This window comes from Miniopterus schreibersii (genome assembly GCF_964146895.1).
Source record: "Miniopterus schreibersii genome assembly, chromosome: 6".
Classification (NCBI taxonomy): domain Eukaryota; kingdom Metazoa; phylum Chordata; class Mammalia; order Chiroptera; family Miniopteridae; genus Miniopterus; species Miniopterus schreibersii.
In genome coordinates, this window is record NC_138107.1 from 11,509,055 (window position 1) to 11,532,575 (window position 23,521).

Consider the following 23,521-nt stretch of genomic DNA (forward strand, 5'->3'; position numbering starts at 1 on the left):
AATTATGGGACAGCCAAATGAAAAATATTTGAACACCGTGGGAACTAAACAAGCTATAATGCTGAGTGGAGGAATTAAGAAACAAAAGCACACGCTAGGATGATCATAAATACTGTTTTGAATTGAAATAAAAGGGAGAGGCCAAAGGCCTCTGGTTAATTTTGAGTGGTTATAGATAATTTTTATTTCCCTCTTTATCATTTCTCTCTATTTTCCATATATGCTACAAACACTATTACTTTTATAATTAGAAAAATACACATGTGTATATTTAAGTCTAATTATATATCTATGTCTATATATCTTTCTACACGTGCATATATGCATATGTTTAAGTTCTAATGCTGCTTTCTCTCCATCTTGAGAAATGAAACTGCTCTCCAGATAAACCAACTAAAGGAAATCCCAGGTGAGCACGTGCAGGGAGAGGAAACCCATCCTTCCGTCCCACACTTTCCCATCCAGAGACTCATCAACTCCGGAGGCCGGAGCTGGAAGAAAGCTCAATGCTAGATCAAGGGTTCTTGACCTCTCTTGACCCACTTCAGCTGTAGGTGAAGCCTACAGGATTTCTTTCCAGAATAATTGCTTTACATGCATAAAAGGCAACACTCAGGATTTCAAAAGAAACTGTGCATTCTTTCAGCGACAAGATTCTAGGCCATGTCCCTCAGGTTTAACACAAACCAAAGCTACCTGAGAAGGGAACTCATATGGGGTCAGACCTCTGGGCCCTCTGGCCAGTATCCATCACTGTGTGAGCTCCTCCCTCCCTCTGAATGACTTAGGCAAATTCCAATGCAGCTTCTCAGTCTTAAACCTCCCTTCCTACCAGGCCTGGGAAATGGCATCTAGAGTCTCACAGCAAATTTACAAGGTCAACATCATTGTCTCCATTTCTAAGTGAGGAGATTGCTCCCCAGAGAGGTCAGTGCAGGTGGGCAGGAAGACCCCACGTCTAATATCCCAGGGGGCTCACGTGACCTGCTCTAGCCAAGCAAAGCTCATCCAGGACTTCAGTGCAACAAACTGGGAAAGAGACAAGCTTCTCCCTCCAGGGCTGCTTAGGAGAAAGAGGCTGCCTGGGGGTACAGCCAACCCAGAAGAAATGGAACTTAGGGAAGGAAAGAAATTCTGAAAATGCCGATGTCTGTGGGGCTTTTGATCTAGCTGAGCTGGAAGCAGGTCTCTGAGTTTTCAATTATACAAGCCAACACGTTACTGCCCCCCCCCCCCTTTTTTTAAGCCAGTTTGTGTTGGGTTCAATTACCTGCAACCAAGTGTCCAGATTAAGTTATGTACGGATTACCCCCATTTTCCAAATGGGGAAAACTAAGGCAGCCCAGGAGAATTACCTAACTAGCAAGTGGCTAAGCCATGATCTGAACTCTACTCTTCCTGACCTCTAAGCCTTAATTGTGACTTCATCGGAGTCCAGTGAAGGCCAGATTCGCTCCTCTTTGGAGGAGTCAGGCCCTTTGGCCAGGAGGCCCACTCGCTGCTCTTGCATGTCCTCTAGCTGTGGCTCAAAACAGACAGTTCCGAGGCTCATAGCCATGTGACCACCTACCAGCCACACCCCGAGGGGGCCTGTTCTTCCTACACACACATCTCCTCGGCTGCCCATGTGGGTTCCTTTCTTCTTAAACTTGTAGATCACGTTTCCTCTATCTTTCCTTACCTGCAGGATGGCGTGGTTTGCCCCAGGATCCACGCAGGCACCTTTGGGGAGGTCTTGGGTGGGAACACCTCAGCGCCCTCCCGTCGCCTCCCCCCCCAGCCAGGCCCCCCCCTTTCCCGGCCCTGGCTCACCTGTAAATCAGCACCTCATCGTCGGAGCAGTTGTACTGCAGCTGGTACATCTTCACCCGGGGCGCCGACTTGCTGACCGACCACTTGACCAGGGCCGAGGTGGTAGTCACATCAGACACAAGCACAGCCCGTTCCGGGGCGCTTTTGGGCGGCTCCCCGCCCTCGCTGCCTCCCCCTCCCCGGCTGGTCTTGCTGGAGCCGGTGATGTCCGAGAGGCGGGACTTGGGGGGCGCGGTGCGGCTGGTGCTGTTGCTGAGGTGGGGCAGCTGGACGATGGACACCTCCACGGTGGCCGTGGCCTCCCCGGCCGCGTTGGCCGCGATGCAGGTGAAGGCGCCGCTGTCCTGGGAGGTGGTGATGAAGATGTCCAGGGTGCCATTGTCGTACACGGCAGTCCTCGAGGAGTTCCCCACTAGGCGGTCATCCGGGGCCACCCAGTGGATGAGGGGGCCGGGGTCCCCAATGGCCTTGCACTTGAGCGTGGCCGCCTGGCCCTCCAGGACCAGCAGCCTGTGCGTGTGCTGGGTGATGAGCGGCGGCTCGCACACAAACTCCTCCTCGCGCACGTGCCAGAAGTAGCGGCCCTTGAGGCCCCCCGGGGACCCGCAGGTCTCCAGGTCATCCTCCCGCTCCAGCCTCCGCAGCCAGAGAAGCTCGCAGTTGCAGTGCAGCGGGTTCCCCCCAAAACTAAAGGACAAGAGCGGGGCGAAGGGCGTGGCGGCCAGAGCGGAGGCCTGGGCGCGGGCAAAGATGGGGTCCGGGGGCAGCTTCTGCAGCCGGTTGGAGGTGAGGTCCAGGCGAGCCAGTTTCTGCAGGTCGGCGAAGGTGCCCTCGGCGATGTGGTCCAGCAGGTTGTGGTCCAGGCTGAGCTGGTGCAGGTTGACCATGCGGCGCACGGAGCCCCAGGGCAGGCCGTGCAGGTTGTTGTAGGAGAGGTCCAGGTCCTCCAGCGTCAGCAGGAAGTCCTCGAAGGCCTCGTCGGCGATGCCGCCCAGCTGGTTGTTGTTCACGATGAGGTGCTGCAGGTTGACCAGGCCGCGCAGCGTGTCCTCCCCGAGGCTGGGCAGCCGGTTGCTGTCGAGGTGCAGGGAGCGGAGGCTCTCGAGGTCCAGGAAGGAGAAGGGCTGGATGTGGCTGATGGTGTTCCTGGACAGCGTCAGGTCCACCAGCCCCGTCATGTTGGCGAAGTCCTGGCGGCCGATGTGGATGATGAAGTTGCCGCCCAGGCGCAGCTCCACCGTCCTCCGGTCGATGTCAGGGGGCACGAAGAGCAGCCCCTTGGACGGGCACAGGGTCCCCAGCGACTCAGACAGGTTCTGGCAGACACAGTACTTGGGGCAGGCGTCAACCACGGCAAACGCCATGCCAAACGCCAGCAGGCCACCAAGCAGGGTCTCCATGGTCTGGTCACTCAGGCCGCAGCGCCTGGAAGGGAGGGACACAGGTCAGGGTCAGGGGGCGGCTTCCTGAGGCCCCCGGCTAGAGCTTCCTCTCTCGCCCTAACCGCTGCAACGGCATCTACTCATTGCAAAGTGTAATCTCTTCAACTCCCACCCCCCCAGTTCTACTTTTTCTTTTGTCCTTAGCTCCTGTCACCTTCTAAGGGACTATCGGGTGTCCTTGTTAGTAATGGTTATGGGGTGCTCCCTCTCCCCACTGGAATGTCAGCTCCTCAAGGGCAGGTCCTCTTGTCTGTTCCAATCACTGCTATACCCCACGCATCTAGCACAGGGCCTGGGACACAGTAGGTGCTCAATATGTATTTGTTGGATGGATGGATAAATAATTCCATACCAGTGGCTCATTTATGATCACTGGATTTGAAAAGTGTGTTATGGCTATACCAAAGCAGTTTTGCCTTCTTAATTGGTTTAGACTCAGCATGAAATTAAATTGGACCAACGTTTTTAAGAACAAGGTCGTGGACCAGGAGAGACCTGGCCCTGAGAGACCCCAAGGTTAGTGGGGAACTGGCTTTGGATGAATTCTTCACCATGGAGAACCCATATAGTAGGTACGTCTTTGGGAGTTCGGGGAAGTAGAGAGGGTGGTGGGACAGGAACTGCTAAGCACTTAGCAGGTGCCGGGTCCTCTGCCAGGAATTTCATCTATGTCATCTCGTCTGGGCTTCAGGACCACCCCTCACAGGGAAGGGCTTATTGTGTATAGACGAGGACTTGTCCATGGCCTAATGGCCTCTGCTAGGCCTTTACTCAAAAGTCGCCTTCTCCCCCAGGCCCCACCCGGCCTGTGCATTCCCCTCTCCCTGCTTTGTGTTTTCTCCTTGACATTTAGCCCTATCTAACTACCATATATATTTTACCTACTTGTCTTATTTATTGTTTGTCTTTTAAAATTTTTTAAATTTTACCTTTTATTTATTTTTTGTTGCTGCAGCATAGTTTGTAATTGCAAAATACTAGAAACAACCTAAATGTCTATACACAGGAAAGTGCTTGAATAAATTATGCCACATTAGTACAATGGAATGTTATTCTGCAAAAGCATGAGGACAATCTCTGAGAATTGATGAGGGGTGATGTCTGTGACATACCACCCAAGTGGGAAAAACTCAAGTTCAGGAGAGCACATCCAGAATGACTGAGCAAGGGTTTCCTATCTTTCAATTAGAGTTGAAATACAATATTATATTAGTTTCAGGTGTATAATATAGTGATTAGACATTTGTACACCTTACACGGTGATCAACCTGATAAGTCTAGTACCCGTCAGACACAATATATAGTTATTACAGCATCATTGGCTATATCCCCTGTGTTGTACTTTACATCCTATTGTTTGTCTTTTGCACCAGCAACAAAGCCCTGGGAGGTTCGGACTTGTTTTCACTCACCATTATATTCCCAAACTCCAAAACTCCATTATATTCCTGACACATAGTAGGTGTTTTTGCATGAATGAATATCTAGAAAAGGAAGGAATAGGACTTTGGCTCAGGTCCATGTGCCTCCAAATCAGATAGTTTCCCCACTATCCGTGTTGTACTGACCGTGGCTCTATTTATGTAGTGCTCAGAATTACATCAACTGAGTTGAACTTTTGGAAAATCGTTCACTCTGGTTGTACAGCATCACGCAGACCAGCAGCTCTCAAGTCACCTTCTAGGAGAGCTATTTAGAGTTCTGCAAGAAAGGCTTCTGAGGTCAGAGAGTTGGGGAAACGCTGCCGACTCTCATTCACTCTTGGAAAAGCTCTATACGCACTGGCAAGTTCAGAGGGTTGAGAAATTCTGCTGCAATGGGAAACTGTGTTAATGTTTAATTCTGCATTGCTGCCTTTTTCTGTTGTAGCTAAAGATGCTCATTTTTCTGAGCAACAGCTATTAATATCTTGAGGAAGTAGAGCTCCATAGCTCCCACTTTGAGGCACACAGATACAGACAAAACAAATAGCTAATAAAACAAAGGTATGTTGTAAATTTAAAAACCTATTCCAGTCCTGCTACCGTGTCTTTTTAGGGGTAAATCTCTCACCTGAGAGTCTTCAGGGCCAGAGACTTAGCCTGTATTTCATCTATAGAGAGTGTTATTTCTGAGCAGCACTGTCCAGTAGAAATATAATACCAGCCATAACTGTAATTGTAAATTTCCTAGTGGCCATATTTTTCAAAAAGTAAAAGGAAACAGGTGAAATCAATTTGGTTAATATATTTTATGTAAACCGTCATATCCAAAATATGATTTCAACATGCAATTGACACAAACAATTGTTAAAGAAATAACTAGCATTGTTGCATTTGTACTACATCTTCAGAATTGGTGTGTAATTAACACTCAGCACATTTCAAATGCTCATGCATGTGTGGCTATTGGCCACACTATGGGCCACGCCCTTAGAGCAGGTGTTGGCTAACTATGGCTCGAGGGCCAAATCCAGCCCGCCACTGTTTTTACAATTAAAGTTTTCTTAGAACATGGCCATGCTCATTCATTTACATGCTGTCTATGGCTTTTTTCTTGCAGAGTTGAGGACTTCCAGCAAATACAATGCTGCCAACAGAGCCTAAAATATTTGCTATTTTGCCCTTTACAGAAAAGGCTGGCTGACCTCTGTTCTAGGAGATACCGAGTTATTTTCTTCATCTTCTTCATTAAGGTCACTTTCATTAAAATCCTTTTGCCAGCATGCCTAATTCCACATGGCTCTGCTATGGGCTCCCGGGAGCGGCCATCCGCCCTGCCAGTCCCTGCTCTCACCCACCTCCTACCTGAGGGGCACCAGCCCATCCTGACCCAGGTCCCACCAAGAACATTCATCCCAGAGGCGTCCACAAGTGGAAGCTTCCGCCCATCACCGCCTCCATGCCCAGGGGTGTCCTGGCCTCTGGGCTCACATTTAGCTGGGGCCTGAAAAAACAGACAGGGATCTTCTCCATTTGCAGCGACCCTTTTCCTGTTTTTGAGCGTAAGAACAAGTCTTGGCAAGAGCTGGTCCTGCCCACTGGCCAGTTTATCTCTTACCACTCTGTCTCCCTTTGCTCATCCCACCCCAGCTACTCTCAACCTCTGTCTTATAAACCCATGCTTGCTGGCCCTCCGGGATTTCTGACATGCTCTGCTCTCCTCCTGGCTTCTCCCCACCTCCGCTCCTGCCCCGCCAAGCTCCTGTTCTATCTCTGGGTCTCAGTTGAAATACCACCTGCTCCAGGAAGCCTCCTCAAAACCTAGACCGAATCAGGCCGTCCTGCTATTTACCCTTAGCCCCCTGTACTTGCCCTACCTATCGATCATCACACTTTTAATTATAATTTCTTAATTACTTACCTGTCTGCCTTCCTAGTTTACAAACTCCAAAAGGCAGGGAACTTACCTGTCTTGTCCACCCTTCACTGTATCCCCAGTACCCAGCACCACACCTCACTCATAGTAAGTACCCAATCAATGTCAGTTGAATGAATGAAATACAGTACTAAGCAAAGTGAGTTTCTGCCATTGGCACTGAGGCTCGCCGTTCTGTCTCAACACCGTCCAGAGTTCATTTGGCTAATCATCTGGGAAAACCATCTCTACAGTAGATGCTTCCTAAGCATCGTCCGCCACCCACCTGCTGCACTTCCTAGCATGACTCACAAGGCAGTAGAGTCAGGAGGCATATTTCTCTGCCCCCTCCATCTGCTCAAGCAGAAGTGAGTGGTACCCCTATACCCACCGAAGACACAGGGCCAGGCACACCCAAGGAGGCCCCTTGCTGGTTAAGCTGGAGTGGCTGTGTGCGTGTGTGCATGCACGCGTGTATTTGTGCATGTGTGTGTGTGTAGAGGAGGGTAGTGCTCTGAAAGCCCACGGCCCCAGGAGAAAGATGCCTCCTTGTGCGCTCTTGTCAGCCAGTGCTTCCTGGCATTTTCATTTCCTGACACAGGTAGGAAATGGTGATGCTTGTCAGGACAGCTGGTTCCAGGGCTGGGACTGTCAGAGGCCTGTGCTGGGTATCTTCTGCTTGTTTGTCCCTCCAGATCTTCTCTCCACCCTCCCGACCCTGCTCCGTGTCCTGGGAGGCTGCCAGTGTGAGCTGGTTCTGCACAATATGGACGCACTGCCCCACCTATGGTGTCCTGGGGCCTTTCCACCCTCAGGCCCGTCACCTGCCTCTTAGACAGCTGAGTGGTGGCAAGCGGGGAGACCCAGACACATTGCGATGCACACCCTGAACAGGGCCCATTGTTTTAAACAGTTTTGTCCTTGTAAATCATGCTAAACAAATTACATTTAAAAAAGTTCGTGGCGGATTAGCAAACGTCTAATAAATTCAAATCTGTGACATAATAGAGCTGGGTAAATATGTTTTAAGTAATCAGCATGGAAGATTACTGACAGAGAAGTGACTATTGAATCTTAATTAAAATTATATTCCGAGAACTGTCGCTTAAAATATTACTCTCACAGCCAAGAGAAAGTAGCTTAAAGCCTGAGTTGGGAGGGGGTGAGGGGACTGGGTTGAAACTCATAACTGGTACAAATGGGCAGGGAGTCTCTCTTTTGAGCAGGAACCTAAGCAAAAGCTGGAAGGAGCCACCTTGTAGGTGCTGGAACAAGGAGAGGTGGAGATTAGCAGGAGAGGGCTGGTGTCAGAAACAAAGAACCAGATAAAGGGGCAGGAGGGGCCACAGGATTAGTGGTGGGCAGAACTGAGAGAGGCCTGTGGGGATCAGAAGCCAGGCTGGGTCCAGCCGGTGTGGCTCAGCGGTTGAGTATCAATCTATGATCCAAGAGATTGCAGTTTGATTTCTTTCAGGGCACATGCCCAGGCTGCAGGCTCGATCCCCAGCAGGGGGCATGCAGGAGGCAGCTGATCAATGACTTTCTCTCACCATTGATGTTTCTATCTCTCTCTCCCTCTCCCTTCCTCTCTCTAAATCAATAAAGACATATTAAAAAAGAAGAAAGAACAAAAAGAAGCCAGGCTGGGAAGTGGATGCTGGTACCAATGGCAGAATCAGCCTCCAGAGGACTCCATCTGCAGAGGAGCCAGAGCTCATCTGCTCAGAGTATCTAGGAGCCAGGACTGGGCGAGGGGGAGGAGAGAGGGGGGTGTTGCCTGGAGAGACAGAAAGAGGGGAGCTGGGAGAGGAAGACAAGCACTCTCCCTGGACCTCAGTACCCCAGAGAATCAGCTGGTCTCAGGGAGGTGACCCAGGGTAGGAACACACCTCCCTCTTCCCTCCCCAGGTTTCTCCCTCCAGCCTTCGCAACAACTCTGCAAGGCGAGCGCTGTCCACACGGGGCTCTTCTGCAAGAAGAGAGGGGCGACTCAGGCTGTTTTGGGGGCCCCTTAGCTGAACAGCCTTGCTCAGTGAGCGGCCTGCCCTACTGTACCTGTGATCCTGAGTATTTACACCCGTCTGAACCACTGGGAAGTGAGGTCCAAAGGGGGTGGGGCCTGCCCAAACCCTCCCGGCTCCCCTGAAAACAGGCCCAATTTGAACCGAGGGCTGTCTGGTTTGGGGCTGTCCTCAGAGTAGAGGAGGCCCCTCGGGAAGCTTCTGTGTGTCTGGGGGACTCTGAGAAAGCTGCTGCTTCTGCTACGGGATTGCTTAGTAACCGGTGACGGCCCAGCTGTGCCACTAAATTTGGGCACTTGTGTTTCCTTCTTGGGGATGGGCCTGGAAAGAACGCTGCTCTTCCCCGAAGCAGAGGCCTAATTGGCTCAGAAATATCCACCTGTCAGGCCCTGCTGGTGGTGAGTCACACACACACGCACACATTATACACACACACATGCACACACACACTTAAATATACTGGTAGTACATAGAGTTGTGGAAACAGGCTGATGGTTTGTAATCGAAGTCAACAGATGGAGTTTCATATTTAAAACAAAACAAAGAAAAAGGGAGACAAGGGCGGAAAGTGGAAAAGAAAGAGAGTTTGTGGCAGAAAAGGAAAATTCCTGTTCCTCCACTTGAGGATGAGACCCTCCCCTCCCCCTTCCTCTCCCCCTCCCCCAACCCCTGGGCCCTGCCTCCCTGTCAGAACCTCCTCAGCTGTTCCAGACAGAAGAGGCAACATTTAGCAGATGGCTGGCAAGATATATATGATATCTCTCCACTCTGATTTCCATTTAAAAGATACCTTAGCAACCACCCAGGAGCCACCCACCCCTGGAGCCTGTAAATCAAGTAAGATGCCTGCCTCTGCTTCAGGTGAAAAGAAATGGCCCCTCCAGGGGCCTCCAGGCTGGGGAAGTGTGAATTAATAAGGGAGGGAGGGGCTCGATCTGCCAGGAGAGGTAGCGCCCGCACTTCTTGGCAGGCTTGCCCTCCCAGAGCACTCGCTGCTCCCGGTACATCACACCCTCAGGAGCAAGCGGGTGGGCAGGATGGGGAAAGGGAACTGGACTTCCAGACTCCAGCTGACGGGCTGCCTCCTGGTCCAGGAGCTGCCAGGTTGAAGCCCTGCAGCCCCAGGTGCGGCTCTAGCCCTGCCCTGCCCCGTCTGCAGCCCCTCCATCGGCCAGACCCTCAGGAAGGAACAGTCTGAGGCTTCTTCTACGGGTAAGGAAATTAAGTTAGCATCCGACGGCTGATTTCCCAAACACTCGCCCTCATAGTGGCCTGTGTGGGGACCCCTGGAGAATCCCGAGCAGGGGGGGAAGGCCCAGCTCAGCGAGTGCGTGTTGGAGAGGGAGATAGCCCCTGACCTCAAAGAGCTCACGGGCTGAAGGGTGGCATAGCTTTTGGCCTCAGGCAGCTCTTTTTCGGGGGGAAGGGAGGGTTAAACAACAGCAATTTATTTTCTCACAGTTCTAGAGGTTGGAAGTACAGGATTAGGGTGTCAGCAGGTTTGGTGTCTTCTGAGGCACCTCTCCTCTCTGCTTGGCCGACTTCTCCTTGTGTCCTCTCCTGGCCTTTCCTCTGGGCACGTGTTCCTGCTGGTTCCCTGTGTGTCCACATCTCCTCTTCTTATAAGGACATGAGTTTGTATTAGGGCCCACCCCAATGGCCTCGTTTTAATTCAATCACCTCTTTAAAGGGCCTATCTTCAGATACAGCCACATTCTGAGGTGCTGGGGTTAGGGCTTCAACATATGAATTTGGAGGGGATTCAACATATGGATTTGGAGGGGACACGATTCAGCATAACATTCTTCCCTCTGTCACCCCCTCCAATTCCATGTTCTTCTTATATGCAAGATTCGTTTAGCTCTATCCCCAAAGTCTTAACCCATTCCATCATCAACTTTAAGTCCAAAATCTCACCAAAATATCATCTAATCCTTGTGAGAATTGAAGAATTGAGGAAAAAAATCCTCTCCAGCTGTGAGCCTGTGAAATCAGACAAGTTAGCTGCTTCCAGATTAAAGTGGTGAGGTAGGCAAGGGACAAACATTCCCGTTCCAGAAGGGAGAAGTCAGAGGAGGGAGGGATGGCTTGTCCTGAGCAGGTCTAAGCTGATAGCAGAGCAAATCCATTTGATTTTTTTGTGTTTTTTTTTTAAAAATAATAGTTTATTGATTTTTAGAGAGAGAAGATGAGAGAAAAGAGAAACATTCCTGTGATAGCAAAACATCCATCGGCTGCCTCCTGCACGCCCCTACCAGGGATCAAGCCCACAATCCGTGCATGTGCCCTGACCGAGAATCGAACTAGCAACCTTTCGGTGCACAGGACGGTGCCCAAACAACTGAGCCACACTGGCCAGGCAATCTATTCGATTTTAAGTCTCGAGAATCATCCTCTTTGGCTTGATGCACTGTCCTCCGAACCCACTGAGGTAGCAGCTCTGCCTTCTTGAGACAGGCCAGTAAGCCAGCACAAGTGGAATAGGGAAACTGAGGCAGGTAGCTGAACAAACTAGCAGAGCAATTTACAGTAGATACAGGTTACCTTCCTAGAAATAATATCTAGGCCTCAGTTGTGTTTCAGCTCCAGACTCAGAAAAGCAGCAAAACCAGGTGGGCAACACCAGGACCAGCTTGCAATGATTAATGAATCCTGCCCTGACACTGGCCAATCAGTGAAGACTATGGCCCTGAAGGAGCCCACCTAGAAAACTGATGAGTGTTCTGTTGAAACCCTCCCCTGAGACCTCCCCTAAGATTCCCACCTGCAAGAGAGAAATAAAAGCCTCAAAACAAAGGACCCAGCAAGTGCTCTCCCTCTGGGGAGCACTCACCCTTGCCGTTTCCTTTCCCCTTTTCTTCCCAAACAAGCATGCATCTCCTAAACTCTAAGGGACCCCAGGAGACTTGCAACCAGGGCAGCAACGGACAAAGGCAGCTCATCACAGGCTAGTCCCTTGAACCTGTTCCCAAGGCCCCTTTTTCTGATTTCCCAGAGACCCAGGGCAACCCAGCCTAGGCTCTCCCATTGCCTCTTCTGTGCTAAGCCCTTTCTTATCTTACATCCCCAGCTTTAATAAATGTTCCTTCATAGTCATTTGGACACGTGTTATGGAATTTTTCTGCACAAAATCAAGAACCCACACACTACCAGGTGGCCCTAGGCACACCTGCCAAGGGCCATGTCCCCTTTCTGGTAACATTCTGAGCCCACTGGGATGGCTGTGTCACCTGGACCTGGTAGCAGTCTTGCAGGCAGCTCCTATTTTGATGGTGGAGTCACAGCTTCCCGTTTAAAGGGAGAGAGAGAGAAAGGAGCCAAATTCCCAACGGAGCCACTGCCCTCAGAAGGTCTTAGCTTTGTGGTTACAGAAAGATGCCCACACAGGATGGGCAAGCACATCCCCTGTGCAGCCCCCAAATAAAGCCATGGAGACAAGGGCCACGTCCTGAATCACCAAGCTTCTTCAGAGACCAGCTAAAGAGTCATCTTAGATAGCACAGGTAACAGGAAAGAAAGGGGGAAACACTATCTCAAGCATCGAAAGGGTAGAATGAAGCCATTAAGGCTCTGCTTAAACGTCTGGTGCGAGATAAACAGTTGTTACCGTCTGTTATTAAGCTTAAGCTCAGAACAGCTTCCTCTCTGTTCTCAGTGACAGCGCTGTGCCTCCGTGTGACGGCGGCCACGATAGCTTTCATTGTGTTGCAGTGCAATTGTGTGCTCCCCCGTCTTCTACCCCAATCACCTGGGAACCCTGTCTTGGCAGGGACTGTATTTTATTCATCTGAGTCCCCAGGAGAAGCCTGGCACAGAGCAGGCACCTGGGACGTGTTTGATAACAAAATGAGCGAAAGATGAGCGAGTGAGCGCCCCAGCTCCAAGAGCCATAGTCTTCAGCACGTCTGCCCAGCGCAGGCTGCCTGCTGCAGGAGCGCGCTCGCCCGTGGGGGGTGGGGGGGGGTGGGCAGGCATGCTGGGGAGGTAATGCCTGAGTGAGGGGACACAGGACAAATAGCTCAAGCTCCCCCCAGGTGGCTGACTCTGAGGCACGCTGTACAGTCCCCTGGAGGTCCCGAGTGGCACCGAGTCCAGCTGCTCCGAACACACCTCGCACCGGTGGCCTTCCCCGCCCCAGCTCCTCTCCCGCCCTCTCTGTGTGTCCTGCCATCACCAGCCGGATCAGCCACTTACACTCAAATTCTATTCCAGGCCCACTTCTGGGAAACCCAGCCTCAGGCCCACTTCTTAATTATAACCCTCATTATATACAGTACAACTGAGCCTGGGCCACTGTGGCAACGTCAGATGCATAAAAGTAAAAAGTGATCTGAAAACCATGCCCCTCTCGTCAGCGATGAGCAAAAAGCAGCAGCTGCGAGGAGGGAGGGCGACCCCACCTCCCGCACCCATGACTGGAAGGAGCAGTCCAGTGAGAAATGTTCACGGCCGGGGCTGCGGAGCACTGGCCCGTTTTTGTGTAGACACCTGAGAGCCAGCGTGTGAGGGAGTCTGCTTGTGAGTGAGGGAGGCTTGTGTGGTGGGTGTGGAGTGTGATGGGGGCTGGGAGTGAATGGAGAGGCGTGTGGGGAAGCCGGTGTGTGACAGCAGGCGCCTGTGTGTGTGTGACGGGTGTCGCCTGCATGGAGGGGAGGGAGGGAGGGAGGGAGGGAGGGAGGGAGTGTGTTGGGGTGAATGGAGGTGTGTGGGTGAGGGGGTGTCACCTGCATGGAGGTGAGTGAGTGAGTGAGAGAGGGAGTGGGTGGGTTGGGGTGAATGGAGGTGTGTGGGTGAGGGGGTGTCGCCTGCATGGAGGTGAGTGAGTGAGTGGGTGAGGGAGTGGGTGGGTTGGGGTGAATGGAGGTGTGTGGGTGAGGGGGTGTCACCTGCATGGAGGTGAGTGAGTGGGTGAGGGAGTGGGTGGGTTGGGGTGAATGGAGGTGTGTGGGTGAGGGGGTGTCGCCTGCATGGAGGTGAGTGAGTGAGTGAGAGAGGGAGTGGGTGGGTTGGTGTGAATGGAGGTGTGTGGGTGAGGGGGTGTCGCCTGCATGGAGGTGAGTGAGTGAGAGAGGGAGTGGGTGGGTTGGTGTGAATGGAGGTGTGTGGGTGAGGGGGTGTCGCCTGCATGGAGGTGAGTGAGTGAGTGAGTGGGTGAGGGAGCGGGTGGGTTGGTGTGAATGGAGGTGTGTGGGTGAGGGAGGGCCTGAGTTTATGAACCGAGGCTGTGTGTGAATGAGGCTGCCTGTGAGTCCAGGGTATGTGAGGAAAGGAACAGGCAAGTGTGTTTGCTCAGCTCTGATGAAAACGAATGCTGTTTTGCTGCCCTGTTGTCAACTGCAAATGCATTAATCTCTGTGATTGCCTGTGATCTGTCCCTGCTTTGGGGACACAGACAGCCTGCGGGGCTGGCAGCTCTCAGCATCGCTTCAGGGTTGACCTTCTCCCTGTTCCCCTTGTCAGCCTCCACTCCAGGCCTCAGGTGGGAGTGCAGGGGCTCTGGTTCACGCAGAGATGTTTGCTTTCATTTAGTTATGACTTCCACAGTTCTCTCCCTAAAATCCCCTGCCCCCGTCCCAAGCATCTTTGAGCTTCTACCACCTGAAGACTGGAGAAGCGTCCAGCTCTGGGAACCTGGTGGACCACCCCTTCCTGCCTCACAGGGAGGGCAAGCGAGGACACAGGCGTTGCCAGCCACCAGTGCCCTCCTGTCCTTTCTCCCATCCCCAAGCTCTTCCCCAACAGATGCATATCCGAGGACCGGCCCTTGCCACCCAAACCCTTTGTCCCTCCCTGCTCTGAACCACAGGGCACCCCAGCTTCACTGACTCATCAGCACCCCCACCTCCCTCCGAGCACCCCGGCCTCTACCTGTCCCCACACTCAGGGGAGCAGCCTCAGCGCTGGTCCCTCCAGGACTGGCTAATGAAGGGAGCACTGGGCTGGATAATTCAAAGCGGCAGATAATCCAGAACTCATTTCCATCTGGCTGGGGAATGTTCGCGCTATGATTTACTCTCCTCATTATGTTTGGCTCAGGCTAAAATTAAAATTGGCTTTTCTTTAGCAAGTCACCGAGGCTACCGGGTAGGCAGTGGCTGGGTAGTTTAGTCAGGCTGGAAGACATACTCATGGGTCAGCATCGGAACAGGGTGTCAGACTTGATCGCTGCTGGACCTAGAGGTTAGACGCCCCTAGGAGATGGGGCTCCTTGAGGACAGGCCCGCGTCCCCGCAGACTGGGGCTCCCTGAGGGCAGGGCCGTGCCTGGTCTCTACATCCAAGCATCTGCCTCTGGGATCTGACGCAGATGTTAGCCGTCCGCTCTCCTCTCCTCACCACACACCCTGGGGGGCCAGGTGAGGGCCACGCCTCCGCCTCCCTGCAGCAGCCCTTCCCTGTGTCTGCAGAGGGGCTGGGGCAGGGCAGCCCCTGTGGAGTGTCACTGAGGCTCACAGGCCACTCTGAGGACACTGTCCCATTGCACAGGCCTGGGGTTACTATCTTGCCCCATGTGTTCAGTACGACGTCAAGCTTGGTATAGTGAATATTGGCTCCTAATAACACTTCTGATTATTAAAGAAAATGAATTTAGAAAATCAAACAGGCTTTATTTGCTCGTTTCAGCTTCCTGTCCGTGGATATGGGAGGAGCTGCTGCAATGGAGACACAGCTCCAGGCAGGAATCCCTGCGGTCCCTCCGAAGCCTGGCCTCCTCCTGGCCCAGGGACAGAATCCCCGTTAGCCAGCCTAGACTTGCACGGTGACCCACAAAAGCAAGGGGGCTTTGAGGTGGGGCACCTTCCACAAAAAGGAAAACTTCTGTTAGTGGGGTCCCACCACAGCTGCCCCATCCCACAGGCCCCAGGCAAGCGGCCACGGCAGAGGGTGGGGCAGGACTGTCTGGCCCTCCGGGGGTTGTGTGCCAGCTCTGTCCCCACGTACAAACTGCAGACCCCGCCCGGAGACCAGGTCCAGCTCCCGCCCTACAGCGTTCCATTTGTACGAAGCAAATGGAACAGGGCCCCTGCCTGCTCTTTCCTGTGTTGCTTTTCTTTGTCCTATAAGTTCTGGGGAGAAGGGACAGAGAGACACAGATGACGGAATGGGAGGGGTACCTGAAGGAAGTTTAGTGAAGGGACCACTTACAGAGGCAGGTGGCGCAGCCCCCAGGGGCTGGCAAGAGAGGGGACCCTTCTCCCTCCCACCCTTAGGCCTAAGGGGGCAGCGGCAGAAAACAGTCTCAGCCACGAGAGAGAGGCTCTGGCCCTTAGTGGCTGGACGGATGTGACCCTCTGTCAAACTCCGGCCTGGGAGTGACGGGCCCCAGGGAACAGGCTCCTCTCTCATCCTGCTGGGGCCTCTCAGAGCCTAAACCCAGGAGGCCAGAGGACAAGGGGCCCTGTAGGAAGTTTTCCAAACAGGCCGCCCCTGGGTACAGGGCAGGCGGATAAAGGTGGGGAGTTACTAGGAGGGGCAAATACAAACTAACCCCCACAGAGCAGCCTTCTCTCATCAACCTCCCCAATGAGTTGTTGGATAGTAAAACCACTTGGAAGAGAGAGGGAGAGAGAGGAGGGGGGGAGAGAAAGGAGGGGAGAAGGGAAAAAGGGGAAGAGGAGAGAGATTAAGCTGCTGGAAACAATAAACCCCACAGACTCCAGGGCAGTAAATATGAATTCAATTTGGTTTTGCCATTTACACACCCAGCCTTCTTAAGCACTGGCAGTCTGATCAGATAAAAGTCGCTGTTGCCACCAGGACAGCACATTTAAATTTTTATTGCAAACACCAGGCTCCATTACCCTGAGATCTGCTCTCTGCATTCCTAATATTGTCTTTCTTCATGTTGGAATCTGAGCGTCCTGACTTCCACCCATGGCCCCACACAGCAGGGAGCCCCATTCAGGAGTTCCAGGCCTGGATCCCCGCCCGGGCCCTGCCCTGGCCCTGGCCCTGGCCCTCAGCAAGCCACTTCTCTGTGTGCCTCAGCTTCCACACTTGGGTCATGTGTGTATGTGCTTGCGTGTGTGTATGTGTGTGGTATAAGGGGGTTCATCTATTTCTAGCCACAGTTTGATGAGATTTGGGTGGGGAGCAATGAAGACCCCGAACCCAGAACAGTTGAGTCCCCGAGTTCCCCCCACCCCACCCCACCAGCCCAGTCCCCCAAGTGTGGGAAATGGAGGACCTGGCTGTCTCCCTGTCCTCAAGTCTGCAAACCTCACAGGGCTCCACTTTTCCTTTGGTTGTTTGCAGACTCATCTCTCCCTCCCCTTTACCTCTTTCTCCCTCCTGTGCCCTTTTCTCTGCATAATCTCCCGTCTTCTGTTGCCCTCTGCCCCTGCCCTTCTTGGCTCCCTCCCTGGAGATCTGGTCTAGAGCTGAGATCTGGAACATTGTAGTCCATCCCTCCCTCCTGTGACCCTCCATCCCCTCCCCCACAGACAGGGGACGTGCTTGACACTGGAGCAAGGATTCAACCATCGAGTCAGGTTTCCGCTGAGCACCGGCTCCACGTGGGCCTGAGGGGTGAACAGAACAGATGGGCCATCTCCCCTCCCCTTGGGAGGAACTATAAACACGCATGTGGGTAACTGCAGCCCAGCAAGGGAGAGACACGTCTACAGCGTGCCTGGCACTTCACCCATCACCTCACTGAAACCATTTGGCAATGCAACACCACTTGCCCATTTTATAGGTGGAGAAACCAAGGCTAAGGAAGCTTCTGGAACTTGGTTCAATGATTCAAGACAAAAGGGGGAGCTGGAATTGCAGCCCACTATGCCCTGCCCCACCAGAGACAACACTATTCTCAAGGTAGAGAGAAAAGAAAGTGGCAAAACGCTACGGGAATCCTTCAGGAGACGTCTTTGCTAACTAAGGCAGGGGAACACTCCCTGGAGGAGGTGCCACTGACTGTGGCCTTGAGCGAGAGATGGTAGGATTCCAGCAGCTGGGGCTGGTTGTCTTACCTGGGCTATTCCAGAAGCCCAAAGACTCAAGGCGCTGTGGCGGGTCTAACAAAGTTGGGTAATTATAGACGTACTGGAATTGGAAGGCCCTTCTGAGGCCCCAGTTTGAGAAGCACCCACTTAAGAAGCTGCATTGTAGGCAGGGTGTCCAGCATTAAGCACCTGGATTCTGGGGCCCAGCCCCTTTGTGGGCAACAGGCTCACTGCACTTGAACCCTAGCTCTACCCCTCACCAGCTGTGTGATGTTGGGCAGGTTTCCTGACCTCTCACATCTGTAAAACTGGATCATCTCAGAGTTGTTGTGAACATTGACTGAGTCCCTCGGTGGAAAACACTTCCTCAGGGCCGGCCATAAAGGGAAATCTCAAAACAGTGTCAGCTATTACAATTCTTACTCTGTGGACTGTCTTTAAGATGCAATGGGCTCTTCTCAAAGAGACGCTTTGGCTAAGAACAGATTTTAGATTGCCACTGAAATAAAAGACTAAAGTGTAAAATATGTTATTGGACTCAGCACCCCCAAGAGACCTCGACAACCATTTAAGAAATTCTGTTGTTGTAGGTTCACAGGTAGGAGGTAAAGCAGGTACAGCGGGGATCGGGGGCAACAACGGAACCTCCTCCAACCTGGCTGCTCTGATTCCAGGGGTAGGCGTGGGGGCAGTTTGGGCCTAGGATGCCTCCAGGCCCAGGGGAGAGCTGGCCGGAGGCCGGAGAGATTATTTTAAGTGAAGGAAGGAGCCTTTGAAGGCAAAAGTGCCCTGGACCCATACAAGTTATAAAGAAGCCCTGCTCAGGGCACTTTCTGAGTGACTGCTATGGGGACCACAGAAAAGGGTCGCCCACCCTCCTCTCTGATCGCTGCAGGCTTTTGAGTAACTCTTGCTCCAGCTTCTCCATATCCACCAAGCACCCCGCCCTGCACGGGCGCTGTGGCCCTCCATTAGGCTTCTGCCACTTAGGTCACGTGTGTTTACTGAGCCAAATCAGTGCCAAATCTTTAGCAGCTACGCCTGCTTCCTGAGCAGCTGCTGCGCTGGGCTCCACACAGAGTCTGGATAAACAGTCCCCTCGGCCCTCTGGGGGACTGCAGCCCATTAAGGCAGGACAGGGAGCGAGCAGAGGAGCGGAGGGGAGAGGGAGGAGGTGCGGGGACAGATGACCAGCAACAGCTGCCCTGCCTCCCCCCTCAGACTGGAACTCACTGAGAAGCAGGGCCGCGTCTCCCCTCAGGCTGGGGCTCCCTGAGGACAGGGCTGTGTCTCCCCCAGACTGGGGCTCCCTGAGGACAGGGCTGTGTCTCCCCCAGACTGGGGCTCCCTGAGGACAGGGCTGTGTCTCCCCCAGACTGGGGCTCCCTGAGGACAGAGCTGTGTCTCCCCCAGACTGGGGCTCCCTGGTGATAAACTCCTATATTTACTCGTTGTGATAGCAGTGCTTCGTGAACACCACATTTATACTTGCTCTGTACAAGGGAGAAACACCCCTCTGACCATCTCATTGACCTTAGGCTGAGCATGGCCCCACCCTGTGCCTCAGTGTCCCCATGTGGCGGGTTCATTAGCTTTAAAGTTGCTGGGGTGTTCCGATGTTAAGCACAGACTCAGGAATGCGCCTCGCTGTCCGGGGTCCCTTCTTTCCCTACACCTTTCGGCATCACCACAGGCACAGCTGTCACTGCCAGGTGTGCCCTCTTCCACCTGTACTAACTGGGGACCTGAGATTAATTTTGAAAAGTTTGTCCCCAAACCTATATTTCACTATGGGCTTCTCGGAAGGCAGAGGACTGGAGTTTGGCTGCAATAACTCCTGCCCTTTGTTACTTCAAGGGCAGATGCCTCCCCATCGCCACCCCGTCACCTCGTGCTCACACCTGCAGGTGGCAACTACACGCTCCACTTTCCCCACCCTACGTGGTGTGTGACAAGGAGCCCTGCTTTGCAGAGGAGGCAAGGGAGGCTTGGAGAGGTGCTGAGGTGGCCACAGGGTGCCCTCTGGCTCTCGGAGAGCGTGTAGGTGCCGTCGGAACCCGGGCCTCAGCCCCGGGACACAAGGGCTCGCCTGTGTTCTCCAGGGGAGTCAACAGCGAAACGTGCCGAGGGCGCTAAGCGAACAGCAGCCAGACTCTTATAATTAAGCACTTCGTTGGGAGAGAATGGGGGGCTCACCCCGAGTTTCGGGGTGGGGGGCTGGCGTGTCAAAGGTCAGAGTGCTCCCAGTGTTAGAGCACAGGCAGGGGAGAGATGAGGGGCTGGTGCTCCTGAGTGGCGCCCTTCACACCACCCAGCCTCTGGCCTCAGGACTCAGGGGCCTGGCTGATTTGGGGAAGGGGCTCGCACCTTCCCGCTGGGAATGGGAGAAGCAGGATCAGTGCTCCCCTGAGGCAGTGAGTTTTGTTTCTCCGGCAAAGCACCTCCACGGTCCCGGGGGTTTAGTGCTCAGCCAGCAAGCAGTCCCTCCAGGGCCCTCGGGAGGGGCGATGGGGAGGTCAGGCTGGAGCCTTAGGAGGACAATCGAATCAACCAGCGCTTCCCTGACGCCCAGCGTTGCGCTCTTCCTCCAGCAGGTGACAGTACAGAGCCTCCCGGTTGTCCTCTAAGGCCCATTTCCCCTCCTTCCCCGGTGGGAATCCCCAAGTGTTATTTGACCACAAGGCCATGCAGAAAAAGACTACATTCCCCAGCCTCCCTTGTACCTAGGTGTGGTCATACTAGTAAGTTCTAGCCACTGGGCATAGGTAAATCCTTAGTATGTGATACCCTAGGGATGTCCTTAAAGAAATAGCACACCCTTCTTTGGGGAGGGGTTTATCTTTCTTAATGACTGAAATGTAGATACCTGACTAGAGCTTGAGCAGCTGGCCTTCTTGGTCCCTGAGGGGGTAGCCTCGTGTTGAGGATACAGAACAATAACTTGGAAGGAAGCTGAATACCTGGTGATTGTAACACCTCCACAAAGCCCTGAATTCCCTGAAGGTTTTTTTATTTATTATTATTATAACTAAAAAAAAAATAGTTTAAGACTCATAGTAAGTTTCAAAAATAGAAGGAATTCCCATCGTTCACCCCACTTCCCCGTGATACACTTACATACCCATAATTCATTGTCAAAACAGGAAATTGACATTATTACATTGCTATTCAATCAAACATAGACCTTACTTCAAAAGTAGACCAAACCTGTACCTTTTACTTGAGCGAGAAAGAAAAGTCTTTCTCATTTAGGCCACTTTTGTTTTGTTTTGTTTTATCACTCACTATGAAATGTATTTCTAACTGGTATAATTTTCAAGGTAGCATCCCAGCTCCATGCCTGAGAAAGGTACATGGTGGCAGAAGGAGCTGGCCAGATGCAGGGAACCACCTGACAGCCCCAGGGCACTGTGGAGAAGTCCTTTAGAACAGCAAGAGGCATTGCACTACCAAGTCATCTTTCCCTCTGATGGTGCTGGCAGGACTGTCCTCTCCTACCTCCTTGCGCCACCACCCACTTTGGCAGGCATCCTGACCCCCCATCCCTAACTCCTGATGGAACCACCTCCCCACGCACCACCTCCCTCCCCAGAGCTCTGCCGTCCCTGCTCATTCATGGGGACCTGAGATGCTCATTAGTGTTGCTGGCTCCTGGTCTATCGAAGTCACATGTCAGGAGAGAGGAGTGAAAGTGGGTGACATTTGTTGGTATTTTCAACTCGGGTGAAAACAAACAAATTGCACTGGAGTTAAATGTCAAAGGCCCCTGAGCGTGTTGCAAGGGAGGGAGGGAGGAGCATCTCCACTTGGGGACAGCCTTCTCCGTGTCCCTGAGTGGGTGTGCGGGGGAGACGCAACTGCGCAGGAAGTCTGCAAGGAAGGCCACGGGGGCAGTGCCCGCAGGGTCCAGCTTCATCCCGCTGTGGCAGACTGGCTATGCATGAGCAGTCCCCAAGTGAGGACACTCACTCATCACTCATCTGTTCATCCAGAGAACATCTACTGAGCACTCCCTACACACAAGGGACTCTGCCGGAGGCGCTGAGGGCAACCAGCGGTGAAACAAGTATAGCTGCTCCTCAGCTCCTGGGAATGGCTCCCCTTTAGAGAGGACAGGAGGTGTAGAAACATACAAGAGGGAAATGATTGTCATTATTTGGGGTAAATGTTCTTTGGGGTTTCAGATAGAGGGACACATTTCAGAGGCTTTGCCATGAAGCCTGAGGATGGAGGACATTTAGACGTGCACAGATGTGTGTTGCAAGTGCCATTCATCCCCAGGGTAGCAAGCACCAGGGCAGCTTTACCCACATTACTAGGAGCTTTACTCTCATTGCCTCCCCCAAACTGGAGGGAGGTGCACTAAGGGAGAGAGACGTGTGACATAATCTGGCACAGGGCGATATTGAAATTTCGCGCTGAAATTTGTGTGATCATGCATTTTCCTAGGAAGAATGTCACAGCCTTCATCAGATTCTTCAAGGTGGAGGTGAGTTTTCCCCAAGTTGAACCCCTGCTCTGGAAGCTGGCGAGGCGTAAGGCCTTGCTGGACCTGGGACTATTACTTGTGTGAGCGAATCCCTTCCGTGAAGAGAGGTTAGAGATATCTAGATGTGGCTCTTCCTGCACAGACTCTAATTCCCGAGACCTGCATTAGTGCCTGCTATGGGGAGACTAAACCAGCTGCCGCTCAAGAGAGTGGGGCAGGAGGGGGGAACTGGGAGGAAGGGAGAGACAGGCTCTTCCCCGGGGAAGCAGCATCCTCTGCTGATGTCTGGCTCTGTGATGATTGAATCAGCAGCCCTTTCACTTAATGAGCATCTCTCTGGCCTGGCCACGAGGCCTGTGTCGGGGAGAGCAGACATTTCATTATCAGGATTCAGTGGCACTGTGTTGATCTTGGTTTCCTGACAATTATGAGGAGAAGCCAGAGTGCTGAGTGGCATCCCAGTGTGAGCCTCACTGTGTTCAAAACATACCCTGTACCCCACTCCCTAGTTGCACATGTAGCTCTACATGACCGGGGGAAGCTAGAGGTCCCTTGTAGGAGATCCCAAAGTACAAGAGGGCCTTGTTGGGGTGTGCCCCTGGGCTGGAGCACTCTGGCTGCAGAGAGATGAGAAGGAGACATGTCACTGCTCCCTGCCAGGTTAGGAATGAAAAAGAACTCCACAGGATGCTGGTAGACAATCTTCCAGGGACCATCACTTCATTTTGTCACTTCCAAGGGTACCTCCTCCAATTTAAATGATAGTGCGGACACCCCAGATCATTATTGGGATCACCATTATCTTCCCTTCTCCACAAGGAGAAACAAAGGCACAGGAGAAAGGCCAGGGCATTAGTAGAAGATCCTGGGAGGACTTCCAAAGTTTCCAATCTTACCTCCCCGGTGAACATTTTCCGGAAACGAAGGGACAGGCACAGGCCACTTTTGCTGTGTAAGGTAACAGTGCATGTCAGAGTTCCTCTAGGTTGGGCTGCTTAACATCCATGGTATCAGCAGGTCTCAAAGCCAGAGTCATGGCTTTGACTCTGAATCAGCATCATACATCCCAGGCCGACCACATCCTGGGTCAACCGCACCATTGGTTTGCTTCCATGATATTGTTGACACCTCAAGCTAACAATAATTCAGAACTAACCAGAGCTGTCAAAACCACACTAGCCAGTGGTGTCACCAGCCAGGATTACAATGTCACTGTCTGCAGCACTGGCAAGTCCTGAGCTCGCTGGGTTCCTACCCCAGCGAGTCAGGGCATCCTGACATGGGGAGAGAGAGGCTCATTCTGTCTGCGGCTGTGAGCGCAGCCCTCACTAGGTTCTCCATGTCAGAAGCCAGAACAACGGAGGGACTAGACCCACCTGATTGTTCCATCAGGTTTAGAAAAGCAGATGGGTGACAGGGCTCTGAGAACAGCCACACAGACCACAGGCAGAAGAGAAATGATTGACAACATTAGGGA

The 23,521-nt window shown here is 52.7% G+C and overlaps 1 protein-coding gene across 1 annotated transcript in view; it reads right to left on the reverse strand.

Moving 5' to 3' along the window:
* LRFN2 (leucine rich repeat and fibronectin type III domain containing 2) overlaps positions 1–23,521 on the reverse strand; it is a 180,451-nt gene that overhangs the window by 38,332 nt on the left and 118,598 nt on the right. Inside the window, exon 2 of the mRNA XM_081140415.1 lies at positions 1,813–3,237. Coding sequence (XP_080996541.1) covers positions 1,813–3,212 — 1,400 coding nt within the window. The 5' untranslated portion in view covers positions 3,213–3,237. The remainder of the gene's footprint in view (positions 1–1,812; positions 3,238–23,521) is intronic.